The sequence below is a fragment of the Lacerta agilis genome, chromosome 1 (assembly GCF_009819535.1).
Source record: "Lacerta agilis isolate rLacAgi1 chromosome 1, rLacAgi1.pri, whole genome shotgun sequence".
Classification (NCBI taxonomy): Eukaryota; Metazoa; Chordata; class Lepidosauria; order Squamata; family Lacertidae; genus Lacerta; species Lacerta agilis.
In genome coordinates, this window is record NC_046312.1 from 56,018,348 (window position 1) to 56,034,678 (window position 16,331).

The 16,331-nt window shown below is 39.3% G+C and overlaps 1 protein-coding gene across 8 annotated transcripts in view; it reads left to right on the plus strand.

The window, feature by feature from the left end:
* SHANK2 (SH3 and multiple ankyrin repeat domains 2) overlaps nt 1-16,331 on the plus strand; it is a 315,835-nt gene that overhangs the window by 52,198 nt on the left and 247,306 nt on the right. For all 8 annotated transcript variants that reach the window (XM_033150235.1, XM_033150297.1, XM_033150242.1 and 5 more), the window contains exons 8-9: nt 4,353-4,469; nt 10,798-10,875. In XM_033150235.1, the coding sequence (XP_033006126.1) occupies nt 4,353-4,469; nt 10,798-10,875 (195 nt within the window). The remainder of the gene's footprint in view (nt 1-4,352; nt 4,470-10,797; nt 10,876-16,331) is intronic.

A 16,331-nucleotide genomic window follows, 5' to 3' on the forward strand; every position in this document is an offset into this window, starting at 1 on the left:
CATTCAGAAGACTGTAATGCAATCCCATTTGGTCTTATCGGTTGTGGTAGGTGTGAAATATCTTGGCACAGTGAAGGAGCCTTCAGTCACCACTTGCCTTCTAGAAATTTTTCTGAAAGCATTGTTTATAGAGACAGGAAGTTTTCTTGTCTTGTTTTATATAAATATGGACATAACACAATCGGTCCCACTAGAGGTGTCTGTAGACAATTTTAATTCATGCTAATTTAATTTGGAGTAGTATTTTAACCTAAGGGTTGAGGGTATCATAGGAGAAATTTAGGATATGCTTTTCTTTGTTTTAAGTGATAGCTTTTTTTAAAAAAATTATTTGATCCTTTAAAAATATATGCAGATAATACTTTCCTGAAATGCAAATTTTAGGTAGATGGCACTGCATCTTCAGCAGATCTCCAGCAAATCAGTTTTTAACAGGCTACCAAATACTAGCTATGGTCACATCCACACCATACATTTAACAAACATTTAAAGTACAGTGGTACCTCTGGTTGCGAACTTAATTTGTTCCGGAGGTCCGTTCTTAACCTGAAACCGTTCTTAACCTGAGGTACCACTTTAGCTAATGGGGCCTCCTGCTGCCGTTGACGCGCAATTTCTGTTCTCACCCTGAGGTAAAGTTCTTAACCCGAGGTACTACTTCCAGGTTAGTGGAGTTTGTAACCCGAAGTGTTTGTAATCCGAGGTACCACTGTACATAGCTTTACACAAAGAATCCTGGGAACTGCAGTTTTCCTTCACGGGGGCAAAATACCCTGCACCTTAAACTGCAGTTTCCAGAGTTCTCTGAGGGAAGTCATGTACCTTAGATTTGAATTAATGGATGCTCTGGATTTGACCTAGGAAAGGCAGCATACTAAAAATGAAATTAAAATAAACTTTCTAGAACTGGGGTAGGAAACTGGATCTGAAAGGCAGGTAAGATATTTTATCTTCCTGAAGTCAGGTGATTTTTTTTTAAAAAATTGCCCAGTGGTTTGAAATCAAACTGTGCAGGCAAATGCTCAGCCTTCAAAATGGCCATTCAGAGTGTTCCTCAAGACCAAATCGTCAGCTGATTGTCTTGTGGCCTGTTTTCTAATTTTTTGCATAATTTCTCCACAGAATCAGTCACTTATATAGCATATGTATGCAGTATATGAAAAAGAGTTTTACTTGCAATAATTTGTAACACACACAACTCTTGTACATATTAGTAACATTTGTTGTCAATGCACGTCTTTGTAGTTTGTATTTGGTTTGTGGTATTTGTCAGGCAAGTCATTTATAATAATTTTTATAATAATTTTAGCTATTTCTCAACATCCTTTAAAAACTAGATTTGTAAATATGATCATGAGTGCCATCTAGTGGCCTTGGCATTTTACTTGGCATGCCCAGGAGTTTTCAGCTTCAGTTTACTATAATATTAACTTCAATAATAATTTTGTAGGTATATACAGTGCTTTTTTCTGGGGGGATGCAGGGGTACGCATAACCCTAAACATTTTGTGAATCTAAGTTTGTTGTCATTGAGGGGCAGTATTTCAATATGAGTAGAAAAATGAGAGAACCCCTAAACATTTTTTTAAAAGAAAAAAGCATATAGTTACTCTTTCTGTATTAAGAGCTCAAATATATGTCTAAAATATTATTATAATGGTAGGAATAACAGTGGGAACACCACCTTTGATTATTAATTTATAAAATTCTGCAGATTGTATACTCAAGTTTGGGGAAAAGGTAAAATCTTTTGGCTTCTTTGGCTATGCAGAAAACTTGGAAAAAAGGCCACTGTATGTTAAAAGTCATGGAGTCAAAAAGGCACAAAGATGCCAGATTATTGTTGTTACAGTTTAGAGTGAGTGATACGGTCTTTTCAGGCCAGCAGTTGTAATAACAAACTCTGACTCACCTTGAAAAACCCCGTATACCTCCCTTTGGAGGAAAAGAAGTTCCAGTCAGAAGGCAAGCAACAATAAAAAATATTATAATCTAGAGAAATTCTAAGGGTGCTCCCAGTGGCCTATCTAACCTCTGAAGAGCTTCTGAACAGTCCTGTAGCAAGGCAGGGATACTCTCAGTAAAAACTGATTTTGAGAAGGGGGGGGGGATGTACTTAATTATCTATTGAAAAACAAATAAAGCCCACTATATTTAGATCCCCAAACTTGCCAAAAGTACTCGGTAGAAAATAGAACCCATCTTAAAAAAAATTATGTAGGAAGGAGTCCCCCAAAGGACAATAGGCACAAAACAAATTCAGGACTGTGCCGTTTTAGCTGAAGAGTCAAACCCTTGTTTCCAGATCATTTCTTAGTGAGGATGAGAACAGCAAAAGTTTCAGGAATAGCTCAGAACCTTTGGATAGTGAGGCATTTGAGGATACACTATCATGTAGATGTTTATTTTCTCTCTCTTGGGTTCTTCTGGATGCTTTATTGCTAAGCAGGTTCTCATTAATTGCTCAGTTCACGTGTCACATTAAATCATAGTTCGAAACAAACAATTGTTAAATATAAACAAGCTCTGCTCCTTTCCTGCTTCTGCTAGTGTCTTGCCACCAAAAAACAAGGCACTCCCCAATCCTTCCACATTGACCAGGAGGGTCTGATGGAGACTGCTAAGCATGTTAGGCTATATTATCAGGGTTCCTGATTGTGGGGGAGGTTCCAGATTCAGCCTCTTTTAGAGCTTCTCACTTAGTGTTGGTGTGGAAAGCATGGGGACAGAGGCTTTGGGGTGTGTGTGGAGATAGTGCGTGTTCTCCCTATAAACTTTATGCCACTCCTTATTCTTTCAATGACTAGACAGATCTAGAGCATGGGTAGGCAAACTAAGGCCCGGGGGCCGGATCCGGCCTAATCACCTTCTAAATCCGGCCTGTGAACGGTTCGTGAGTCAGCGTGTTTTTACATGAATTGAATGTGTGCTTTTTATTTGTGGGGCATAGGAATTCGTACATCCCCCCCCCCAAATTATAGTCCAGCCCCCCACAAGGTCTGAGGGACAGTGGACCAGCCTCCTGCTGAAAACGTTTGCTGACCCCTGATCTAGAACCTTTTATATTTTTATACTATTTTAAAGTGCTATATTTAGGATCAAGCTAACGTTTTATTTCAGTGTAGCCTAGTAATATTGTAGGATATTAACGTACATTTTCCCCCTGTCTTCTGGCTTGACAATTTTTGGAAAATTCGAGTAAAACTGCTTTATTACAACCTGTTACTTGAAAAGGACCATGCTATCACAAGCTTCCCTGGTTAAGACCATTATTCTAGAATTTTTCTAAAGCGTTTTTTAAAGAGGGCATGTGTTGCGGTGTGACCTGGCCACCTGACCCGGTGTTGGGGGGGGGGTAATCTGGAATCAGCCACAACCCCGATAGGTCGGTCCCGTGTTGCTGGGGTGCAATCTGACCAAAGGGGTGTCATGAAAGAGCAGCAACGCGGGACCTATTTAAGCCCATACGAGGCTACTGAGCTTCTGCTTTGGGGCTTTTGCATCAGAACACCCACCCACCTCTCCCTATATTTAGGGCTTGCGCTTGACCTTGCTATGCCGTCGTGTGTTGTCTGCCGTTGGGGCAGGGCACGGCAGGAATTTTCCCCACTTGGCTGATTGGCTGGTGCCATTTGGGTTTCGCCTGCCACGTAGCAAATCATCACAACTTGTCAGGTTGCAGATAGGCTCTGGTTCAGGTGATAGGCGTGGCACGTGACGTGGCCACGCCTATGCAAATGAAGGATATTCCGGTAGAGGAATCCAGGGACTCACTTGTTTGGCATTCCCCGAAAGGGGTCCGGCCCGCGCCCGAGTCCAGGGGACATCAGGTCGGCTGATTGGCGCTCCTTCCAGCAGCTGTCCCTGGTGTTCATCCTTGGCTGTCCTACGAACGTGGCTCTGGGACAGCACTGCCTGTAAAGGGTGCAGGGAGATAGTGGAACCAGAACCTATGCAACCACTCACTTGGTTGTAATCAATAAAGTTGTGGCCTAAATTTCTGCCAAAACCCAAACCAAATATCTGACTCTTGTGTGAATTTATTTGGGGAAAGGTAAAAGGTCTAAACACACAAAGCAATTGTATGTTAAAACTGTGCATGGTGTTGCTGTTGAAACTCTACTGAAGTAGATACTTCACCACCAAGCTGTACACAACTTCTGAAAAAGTGGACTTGTTGAAATGGCAGCGGATGACCACTGCATTTTGGAGTCTCAGCTTACAACACATTTGGTAGTACTATACACCTCACTGTATCTAGTAATACGTTCTCGAAACTTCAGAATAAGTGAAATGAATTACATTAAAAATGTAGATCTCATAATTAAAATATGAACCTTTTATGTTCATAGGCTTGTCGATATGGGCACGTCCAGCATTTAGAACATTTTCTGTTTTATGGAGCTGATATGGGAGCACAAAATGCCTCTGGAAACACAGCGTTACATATCTGTGCACTTTACAACCAGGTTAGTTATTATAGTTTCGTTGTTGTTCTTATATGACTTATTGAAACGAAGCAGGTAACAGAAATCATTCCCTAGATATATTTTAAAAAAACAAACCCCTGCAAGGATCAAAATTCAGCCATTACCATTCCCTGATATTAATTATAAATTACATTTTTAATATTCTGTCGGGGTTTGGGTGCTGGAGCTCCTCGTGCGCAACTTGAAATAGTCATGCACGAGGTACCAGTTGCGGGGAAAGCGGCCAGCGTTCCGCGTGCTTTTGAGCACGGTCGCCGGCCAAGTCTCACAATCCGAAGGAAGCTGAGTAAGCCAATTGATGACTCCGAAGGTGTATGAGTTCCTAGTTGCCTTCTTAGTGAAAAGTTGCCTCGTGAAAATGAATATACCCTGACTCTGAATAGACGGACCAATTAAATGAAAATAAAATTTTTACTTTAAACCTTTTACTCCCCTTATTTCCCCAAAGGAAGACAGACACCGGTTGTATCTTTAGTGGCTTCGGCAGAACCCGCATAGGCTCGTCCCCTAAGCTAAGTTCTCCTAAGCTTAAAGTCCCTGCGCGCCCGATCTTCCGCGAGGCTAGCTAAATAAAACTAAAACCGAAATATCTTCCGCAATTCTAGCCCTAGGCTAAACCTAAAAGAAAACCTAACTAAGGCTAAACCGAATGATCTTCCGCGATCTAACTCTAACTAAAAGAAAAACCCATCCAACCCATCCAGCCCGCTCCTAATCCCTTAAACTAAACTTGACTTCAACTAAAACCCAACTAAAACAAAATGAAAGAATGCACGAACGAACGAACGAACGAACGTGCCTAAGCGGGGTGCCTCTGCCTTTTATTAGGGAACAAACGTGACATCATCATCAATGCCTCAACCAATAAAATCACTGTTGCTGCCCTCCAAAAAGGCGGGAAGCAAGTTTAACGCTCATTAACAACTTTGAACATGACCGGAACTATAATATAAAGGCGGATTAATCTCATAAGTGAACCACACTATTCATTCATGCTTTCACTTTCGCTTTTGCGCGCAGTTATACCAAAAGTAGATCTCGAAAACCTCATAAAATAACCAAATAAATATGAATCCATGGCGGATCCGTGAAACGTATTCCGACAATATTCCACTTTTCTTCCAGAAAAGCTCAAGGCAGTTATCTCTTTCCCTTTCAACCTCACAGTAACCCTGTGAGGTAGGCTAAGCTGAGAGAGCATGACTTGCCCTAGATAACCTTGTTAGCTTTATGGCTGAGTGAGGATTTGCACCTGGGTTCCCCTGGTTTTATTCAACACTCCAACCATTACAGCAAGCTGACATGGAACAGTATGTATGCCCTTTGTGATACTTTGGCTTTAATTCTTTAAAAACTGTAAACTTTTAAGGGCACTATTAAGTTATTTGGTTTGGGTGGTGTAATATTATCTGACTTACATAGTTAGAAAATCTTACAATTCTGCCTGTGTAGGATTGACATCCAAACATAAATATGTACTTTATTTGACACCAGAAAGCATATGTTTGAAGATAACATTTCAGAAGCTCTAGCGGGCTTGTTGCTAGCGCCCCTAGGAAGCAAGTCTTTCATGCTGCTCTGTGAATGGCATCCTTGAGTAATGCATCAGAAATGTAGCTATTTTTGCCTGTCAATTGTTCAAAGATAAATGGGGGCAGTTGAAAACACAGTCTGGCCAATTCTTCCACTTTTAATTAATATACAGATGCCAAGCACTGTTTTATGTAGGATGAACAAGAGGTTTAAATAGATAACAGAAATGGAATACGGTACAATTAATGAATTTCACAAATTAAAAGAAGCAGTTTCATACTATTTATTTTTGCTCTACTCCTCTGGTGCCAGTAGCAGCATCCATCCTGGGCCTTGAGGTAGGGTGTGGGGTTTTTTGTTGGTTCTGTGCCACAAGGAAAGGGTTACGTATACCTCCCCCCCCCCAAAAAAAACCACTACCCACACTGCAGTTTTTATCTGTGTGGATTTTAAAACAACACCACACAGATGTGAATACATGTCTAACAAAATGTGCATTTTGGCCCTTAATGTTGTATTTTAACATTCCCTGAAGTTTAGGTGCCTTTTCCTCTCTAAGCTGGGATGCACAATCCTTTGTTTTCAACTACTGAGTGCAATAGTTATCTGAAAAACCTGAACTCTTATTAATATGAATATGTTCCTTTATCAAACAACTCCCTTCCCTGGCAGAGGAGGCACTTGAAGAAGGGCCTCAGATGACGATCACAGGGTGGACATAGCTGGGCGAGACCAACTCCACCCTGCTCAGCCACCCAGGTATCATTGATACAGACCAGATGGGTTTCCTCATCCATAATCAGATCATGGATGAGGGAGGTCTTATGTGGCATTCAGCAACAGCTGCTGCAGACCCAATGGCTGGCTGATAGGACAACTGCAATTCCCCAGGTTGGAGGAGGGGCTGGAGCATGGCACAGTCATCAACTGCCTGTGCTGTGTGCCCCTTACCTGGGCTGCCCCACCATACCTCCCCTTATTTTGAAGCACTGATTGCTCTCCTCAGCACCTCTCCTTCCAGACACATCTCCTCTCCCTCAATAAGAACAACGACAACAACAAAACTGCTGGTTTATGCAGTAGTTTTGCTATCTCTAAACATAAACATAAAACTCTGCAAGTAAGAGGGACTAGCAATAGAACTCTAACTGCATCTTGAAAGTGGGTCAGTGATCTGTTGCTGCAGATTTTTCTTTGTCTGTGAAAGCAAAGGGATGTACTTCTGTTTTGAAGACCCTTTTAAGTTTTAATGTTGTTACATTTCGTGTTTGTTTTTAGGGCCAAATTAGGCATGACACAGGAAAATATGTGATTGGACATTCTGCTGTTTTTATGAAGTTGAATAGTGGCAGCAGTGGGAGTGGATGTGGTTTAATCTGATTGGGACTGTGTCTCTGGGGGGAAGGGGATTTAAGCCTCCCCCCCCCCCCCCGTATTGTTATCCTAATGAAAATTCCCTCTTCCTCAGTCTGGAGTGGAAACAAAAAGCCACCATTTTTAATTTGGTGCCCTTTACAAATGTCAATAATGCATTTTATAGTAATTAGTGAGAGACAGGTTTTATGGCAGCAGCTGTGCATGCTGACCTAGCAGTGAGTGCTGCACATACAGTGGTACCTCTGGTTACATACTTAATTCGTTCCAGAGGTCTGTTCTTAACCTGAAACTGTTCTTAACCTGAAGCACCACTTTAGCTAATGGGACTTCCCGCTGCCACTGCGCTGCCAGAGCACAATTTCATGTATTGACTTTTGGCAGATCTCCAAATGGGCTTTAAAAAAAAATGCTTTTCAGCAGTGTGCAGGTGCATTGCAGTGGATCATTTCCACCTTTGCCTTCCATAGGAAGATATAGACTGTAAGGACCACCTTTCACCAGCTCTGAAACTTAGGCTTTCAGTATATCTGTTTGAATGGGAGACCTCTTGGATTCAGTGAAGAATATTTTCATGTAGTGTGGAGTGCTTAAAACAGGCACCCCCAACCTTCGGCCCTCCAGATGTTTTGGACTACAATTCCCCTCATCCCTGACCACTGGTTCTGTTTGCTAGGGATCATGGGAGTTGTAGGCCAAAACATCTGGAGGGCCGCAGGTTGGGGATGCCTGCCTTAAAGCATCTCTGAGCCATGACGAGGCTAAGCTACCATAGCAATGATTGATTATTTATTTATTGATTGATTTATTATTTCATAAAATTTATGCACTGCTTGATTGTAAAAAGCCTCAAAGCAGTTTACAAAAGACAAAACAACAGTAACACCAAGAAAAAAATTGTAACCCTACTTTAAAATATACAAAAGAAAAAGAAAAACAGATTAAGATTACCTCAATTTTCCAAGTATGTGGGTAGACTTGTCTAAACAGTAATGTTTTCAGCAGGCGCTGAAAAGAGTACAGTGAAGTTGCCTGCTTGATCTCAATAGGCAGGGAGTTACAAAGTGTTTGGTTGGCTTCAGAGTGCACTCGAGTCTTCATCTGGCCTGTTTCATAGTCCAGAGCTCCTCAGATGCTCCGAAAAGTTGGAGTGGATGCTCAGGAGCAATTGTGTCAACCACCTGTTTAATCTTGCCATTCCATAGCGAGATGAGGGCTTCAACAGGATCACCAGCTTTCTCTACTGCCATTGTCTGTCCAAACTTAACCAGATAATGGTCTGACTGTGACATGGGAATGGATTGCACTCCCCCTATCTTTGGTCCATCCCTCATCACTACCTCAAGAGTGTGCCCTGCCTAGTGCGTTGGACCGATGACCATCTGAGAGAGACCCATGGTTGTCATGGAGGCCATGAAGTCTCGAGCTAGCCCAACAGTAGCCTCCGTATGGATATTGATGTCACCCAGGATTATTACATTAGGATCCTCCAACAATATATTAGAGACTATCTTGGCCAGCCTGACCAGGGATGCTGCCAGGCAACAGGGTGATCAATAGACCAGCAGCATTCCTGATCTGTCTCTCTGGCTGCAGACCCTCTAAGCCCATTCAAAGGTCAAGAGGCTTCCTGGTTAAGGGGAGGTGTACCTATAGACAGTAGTAATAGCCTCAACCCCCCCTAGTCCAGCCTGGTGTGGTACTGATGGATGTGGCAAGCAGTTGGTGATTCTAGGATTGGGTGAAACGCCAAAAGCATAGTGATGGTCTGTTGGCAAAGCAGTGAGGCAGTATATGGCAAGACAAAGTGGAGAGCCAGTAAACACACAAGACAAGCAGACAAGGTAGAGGTAAGCAGGGTGAAAGGAGGCATAGCTGTCAACTTTTTCCTTTTTTTAAGGGAAATTCCCTTATTCCGAATAGGATTCCTCGCAAGAAAAGGGAAAAGTTGACAGCTATGAAAGGAGGAGGGAATCAAATGACTTCATTTGGCTATAGATTGTTCAGACTGAAGAACAGCTATAGGGCCTGAGTATAAGGGCTATGAAGTTGTTGGTTTGTTCTCCCTGGTCAGCTGGCCTATAGGCTTGGCAGGAAACGAGTTTGGAAATTTGTTTTGTATAATTGGAGTGAACAGTGTGAATTAATGGATGAAATGGCTGCCTTTTTATAGCCATAAATCTGTGGTAGTTAGATGTGGTATCTAAACAACAAATACTTGTGTCACATTAGACTCTCTTTATTGGATTTGTTAATACCAAAGGTTTGATACTCAAAAACTTACGACAAACAAAGATTTAGGTTATTTTTAATAAAACTTCAACATTATTGGCGTAGTGATTCTAATGCTGTACTGCCTTAGAAATACACAAGTAATGAGGTCTGTTATAACTCATATAACATCTGTTAGAGCATCTGCTTCTTCATTAATTATTGCTTCAATTCTTTAAAAAACCCATCTAAGCAGATATCTTTCCTTTCTTTGGTATGTCTAAAATATCTCTTAATTTTGGAAATGATTTGTATTTGGAGTACACTCTTCCAGTATGCTTTTTTAAAAAAGAAGTCGAGGTACATGTTTTGAAATTGATATTAGTTCTTAAGGCTGTAGGTGTATACATACTTACCTTGGAATGAACTCAATGGGGCTTATTTCCAAGTCAGATCCAGGATGTACCATGTTCATTAAAGCACTTCCCTTTGTTGATACTGCACATGAAAAACTTTCCATGGTTTGATCACAATGTTTGGGGGATACCATCTTCAAATAAATATAGCACACCCTTGTTTAGATGTTATATTCTCTCTGTGTCAAAGAGGTGTGGGAGAAATGCATTTCCCCCAGAACCCTGTCCCCTTTCTGTCCCCCTTTTTAATCTATTTCCCCCCATGTGCGTAAAGCTCAATGTGCACAAGTTAAATGTGTGCAAGTTGTGGGCTTACTTTACATAGTTCTAAACCTAGGGCCTAGCTGGATGTGACACCTGAAGTTGGGATTTTCTGTTTTCCTTTAAAATAACTGTAACTGATTATTACCAGTGGTGGTGGGGATTTTCTATCAGGAATGTGATGTACAGGTATGGTGATTTAAACAGCATCTCTTCTCCTGTATTCCTGATAACAATCACTCCCCAAAACTGCTTTAAGCCCTTCCAGGACTAATAGCAACTTCAGGATGGGGACAGTTTTTGTCTGAACCAAGGCATAGGTGGAAAGGTTTAAACCATCTCTCACCTTGTGCCATAATCTTGATGAAAATTGCCTCCCACTGGTGGCTGTTAAGCACTTAAAAGAATGGTGCACATTTAGCATCAAGACTAGTTTGGCTCTATTTGTGTATTGAATACCAGCAGTGTAACTTGATTACAAGGTTGTAACAAATTCTGTGCTTTATTTACAGGACAGCTGTGCAAGAGTTTTGTTGTTACGGGGAGCTAACAAGGAGTTAAAGAACTATAATAGTCAATCTCCATTTCAGGTAAAAAAAGGGGGGGATGCAGGACAACTTGCATATTAGTACCAATGACAGTTGTTGACACATTTTTTATCTGGGAGAAGAAAAATATGAATGCAACAATCAAGTTACTGCACATACTTGTTTGTCATATTTGTATCTCACTCACCTTCAGGGAATTTATGATGGTTTATGTTGGTTATTCAACTATGTACTCATTTAATTCTGTACTCATGTAGATTAGGCTCTGGAGACTGAAGTGGCAGAACTGTGGACTGTATGACTTCACACTGCAGGTTGGATGTTATGGGCTGTATTCAACTAAATGGTTGTGCTAGCAGGGTTGGGGAACCCTTTTGGCTCCATGGGCCAGATGCTTATCAGGCTAAATTTGTTAAGTACTGTAGAAGTTGGAGTTCTTGGTGATATCCAGAAGTCAAAATTAAAGAATCCAAGAACTCTGGCCCAATGAGAGATCAGTTTTTAAGTCTTTTATTCCAGCTGTGGACAATGCACGTCTGAATGTATTCTATCAATTAGTACTGGAGGACATCACAAAGATGGAAAAACAAAGGCCGCGATACGCCATTGGAACATCACAGTGTTCGAAAAAGAGCTAATCCAGAATCTGGCTGATGACACTAACATTGTCATAAAACCCGCCGACAAAGGGGGCGCGATAGTAATTCTCAATTCACATGATTACTTAAATGAAATTGATAGATAACTCCACAATACCACCTTTTATAAACCTCTAAATAAGGATCCAACCGAAGATATACTACGGATCATACACATGGTTTTGTCTGAAGCTATCATGTTTCATTACATTGATTTGAAAACGGCAAACGTCTTACTCAATCTTCACGCGCGCACCCCAGTGTTTTATATACTCCCCCAAGCTACATAAATCTTTAGAGGCACACCAGGAAGACCGATTGTATCAGGTAATGACTCTTTACTTGAACCACTCTGCAAATACATTGAACAATTTCTTCACCCGTTTGTAAGTGACACTCCTTCTTACATAAAAGACACTAAGACATTCATTAGGACAATCGAAAATCAAGTGATACCGGAAACAGCACATCTAATAACTATGGACGTGGAATCGCTCTACACGAATGTGCCTTTACCTGAAGTCAAACAAATCATCAAAGAACTGTGAGATTCAAGATCAATAAAGGAACCTCCCACACATTTTCTTGTAGATATACTGGACATTATACTCGATCATAATTACTTCAGACATTTGGATCAGTTTTACCTGCAAGTGAAAGGGGTAGCTATGGGCTTGGCTTGTGCTCCTTCCATCGCCAATATATATATATGATCGACTTTGAAAAAAGCATATTTTGTACGACACCAACCCATTTAAAACACAAGTCCTCCTATACTATCTTTTTTTAAAAATTTTTTTTAAATAGCTTTATTTAATTTCAGACTTCTAAAATACAACCATATCAAATCAACCAATAGAAACAAACAAACAAACAAACAAACAAACAAACAAACAAACTCCCTAAGAAACATATAATCTATACATTATAATCCACAAAAAATAATATTTGAAAAAACAAAACACAAAAAAGCAACAATTATAAATAACAATTAAAAATTGACTTCCAATTGTCTGTGTATCGCTTCCCTTAATAATGAAACAAAACTTGCTATACCTTATACAATGATTGAAAAATATATAACTAAATAAATAGCTCACATTTTCATATAAATCTCCCCACATATATCTCAATCTAAGCAAATCACCAAATCCGTTCTTATACCTTCTTTTTTCAGATAGTCTTCCACATATTTCCACTCAGCCTTAGATCTTTGTTTGGATATATTTCGAATTGCTGCCGTCATCTTAGCCAAATTCATGAATTCCACTAATTTAATCAACCATTCTTGAATTGTCGGAATTTTCTCCCCTTTCCAATTTTGGGCTATAAGTAACCTGGCTGCTGCACACGCATACAAAAGAATATTTTTCCTATCCTCTGGGATATTTTCAGGAGTTATACTTAATAAGAAGACCTCTGGTTTTTTCCCAAACGTACACTTAAGCATCTTCTTTAATCTTTCGTATATTTCACTCCAAAAACCAAAAATCTTTGAACATTTCCACCAGCAGTGAAAATAACTGCCTATTTTTTCATGGCACTTCCAGCAATCCATCGATTGCGTCTTAGAAATTTTTGCTATTTTCTCTGGGGTTAAGTGCCATCTATAAACTAATTTCATCATATTCTCCTTAATTCCAGTACAGGCTGTAAATCTCATATTAACTTTCCATAATTTATCCCATTGCGCTCTGTAGATTGGTCTTCCTAAATCTTGGGCCCATTTTGTCATCACACATTTCACTTCCTCATCTTTTAATTCCCATTCTAATAGATATTTATAAATTTTCGCTAATGATTTATTGGAACTATCGACTAAAAGCTCTTGCAATTTAGATTTATTTTCCAGAAAACCTATCTATGCTTTTTAAATAAGCTCTGTATCTGGTAGTAATGTAGCCAGCTTGCACAATGTTGTTTAATTTGTTCATATGGTTTTAACATAAGTTGATCTTTTTCCTTCGTTATTAATTCCTGATATGTTAACCATTTTCCTTCCTCAGCCCGCCTATTTAAGGCAGTCATCTCTAGCGGTGATGCCCACCAAGGTGTCTTCGGTTCAAATAAGTTTTTATAATCCTCCCATATTTTAAATAGTGATTTTTTAATTATATGATCTGTAAAATTTGTATGATTTCCTTTCTTTTCTTGTAATAAATATGCGTGCCAACCAGCCAAGTTCCTGAAGCCTTCCAGCTCCAGCAGCTCTTTATTTTCAAGCAGAATCCAATCTTTAAGCCAACAAAGGCACGCAGAGGCATAATATAATTTTAGGTCTGGGACACCCCAGCCTCCCCTTTCTTTAACATCCGTTAACAATCTATATTGAATTCTTGCCTTTTTTCCTATCCAAATAAAATTACTTAGATCCCTTCTCCACGATTCAAAAGTTTCTTTTTTCCCTACAATCGGTAGCATTTGAAACAAGAATAGGATCTTGGGCAAGACCAACATCTTTATGGCCGCTATTCTCCCCGAAAATGATAAATTTAATCCTTTCCATCGTTCTAGTTCCCCTTTGATTTCTTTCCAAATTTTTGAATAATTATTGTCGAATAAATTTATATTATTTGCAGTCACCACAATACCTAAATATTTTGTTTTGTTAACTACCGTATCTCCCATTCTGCAACTGATTCTAATTTAATTGATTCATTCTTTCTTATATTTTTGGTAATTATTTTTGTTTTTTTAACATTAACTTTAAATCCTGATAATTCTCCATAATTTTGTAATTTATCTTTCAAATTGATTATTGATCCCATTGGGTCTTCCAATATTACTATAATATCATCTGCAAAGGCTTTTGTTTTATAAATATTTTTCCCTAATGTTCTTCCTTTAATATTCTTATCTTCCTTAATATCCTTCAATAAAAATTCTATTGCGAGTATAAATAATAAGGGGGATAATGGGCACCCCTGGCGCGTTCCTTTAGTTATTTCAAATCCCTCTGTTATTTCACCATTAATAATTAATTTAGCTGATTGTTTGTTATAAATTGCTTTTACTCCTTCCATAAAATTCCCCACTATACCTATTCTTTCTAATGCTTTTTTCATAAACCCCCATGCCAAATTATCAAAAGCTTTCTCTGCATCAAGGAAAATAAAAGCTGCATTCTTACTCGGGTTCCAATCTAAATATTCGATCAAATTCAAAAAAATTCTTATATTATTAAACATTTTTCTTTTCGGCAAAAACCCCTGTTGGTCTGGTCCAATGATCCTATTCAATGCTCCTTTTAGTCTATTAGGTAAAATTTCGGCAAAAATTTTATAATCTGTATTGAGGAGGGAGATAGGTCTAAAATTCCCGGCCTGCTCATTCCCTCCATCCCCTTTTGGAATTAAGATTATATATGCCTCTTGCCAAGTCTTTGGGAACACTGCTCCTTCCATCGCCAATATATATATATGATCGACTTTGAAAAAAAGCATATTTTGTACGACACCAACCCATTTAAAACACAAGTCCTCCTATACTATCGTTACATTGACGATCTTTTTATGGTCATGGAGAATCAACATGCTGCGGTTGGCTTTTTACAGTGGATCAATACACAGGATCCCCATATTCGTCTCTCGGGCCATATTCATGAGAACCAAGTTCATTTCCTAGATACTACAGTATTTAGAGATAACCAGCAACAACTTAAAGTACGGTCTTTTCATAAACCCACAGATTGTAACTCCAAGCTACATGCACTTTCATTCCACCCGCCTCATTTACTCCAAAATCTTCCATATGGACAATACTTACGATTGAAGAGAAATTCTTCATTACACCATGATTATAACACCTCCGCAAATAAGCTGACTGCCTCCCTTGTCCAATGTGGATATTCGTACAAAACATTAAATGCAGCACAATGTAGAGTGAACCAGATAAATAGACAGGATTTACTGAAGCCACGCACGAGCAAGCAGAACGATAACCGTATCACATCTACTTTACAGTACACATCTCACACTACCTCTATTAAAGCAATTATCTACAAACACTGGCATTTACTTTCCAATATTCCTGGATGCCAAAAACCACCTCTCTTTGGACTTAAAAGAACACAGTCCTTTAAAGACGTTTTGGTAAAATCTGACGTACTTCAAAATTCTTCACCTAGAAAGGATCTTCCCTCTGGCCATTTCAGATGTGGCGGATGTAATGTATGTAAATATTCTTTACAAGTGAAGGAATTCTATGGTAAACAATCCAAGTTTAAGTTTACCATCAGACACTTTAGTAACTGTAATACTAAAAACTGCATATACGCGTGGATTTGCCCATGTCAAAAGATGTATATCGGTAAATGCTCTAGATCTATAAAACTGAGAATAAGTGAACATCGCTCTAGAATCCGAAATCATGTCATGGAGGCACCACTTGTCGAGCATTACTCTCAGCACAAACTTACAGAGGATGATTTTTCATTTTTCGTAATATGGAAGTTACCTCAAGCTCGCTTTCACCGGAGGAACAATGACAGACTTCTCCTTCAGCAGGAATCCAAGTTTATTCATCTTTTTAAAACGATACAGCCAGGGGATTTAAATAATAATCAGGATTTTACAGCATTCTTATGATTGGGTCTATGTCGTAGTGTATCTTTAAACTGTTCCTTGGTACTGTATCTTTACACTGATACTACATGATGCAGCATCTGTAGATGTAGTACTGCTGTTTGTATTACTAAATGGATCACATCTTACTTTTCCTTTAAATACTAGAAACAATGTAAGCAAGTTAGGCATACAGAGAATTGGTACACTTTGACCATGAAAATCTAGGTAAGCTGTCTGTGGCGGTCATGTACTTGTAAATTATGAATTTAGTTTGGTATAAACTGTATAACTAAGG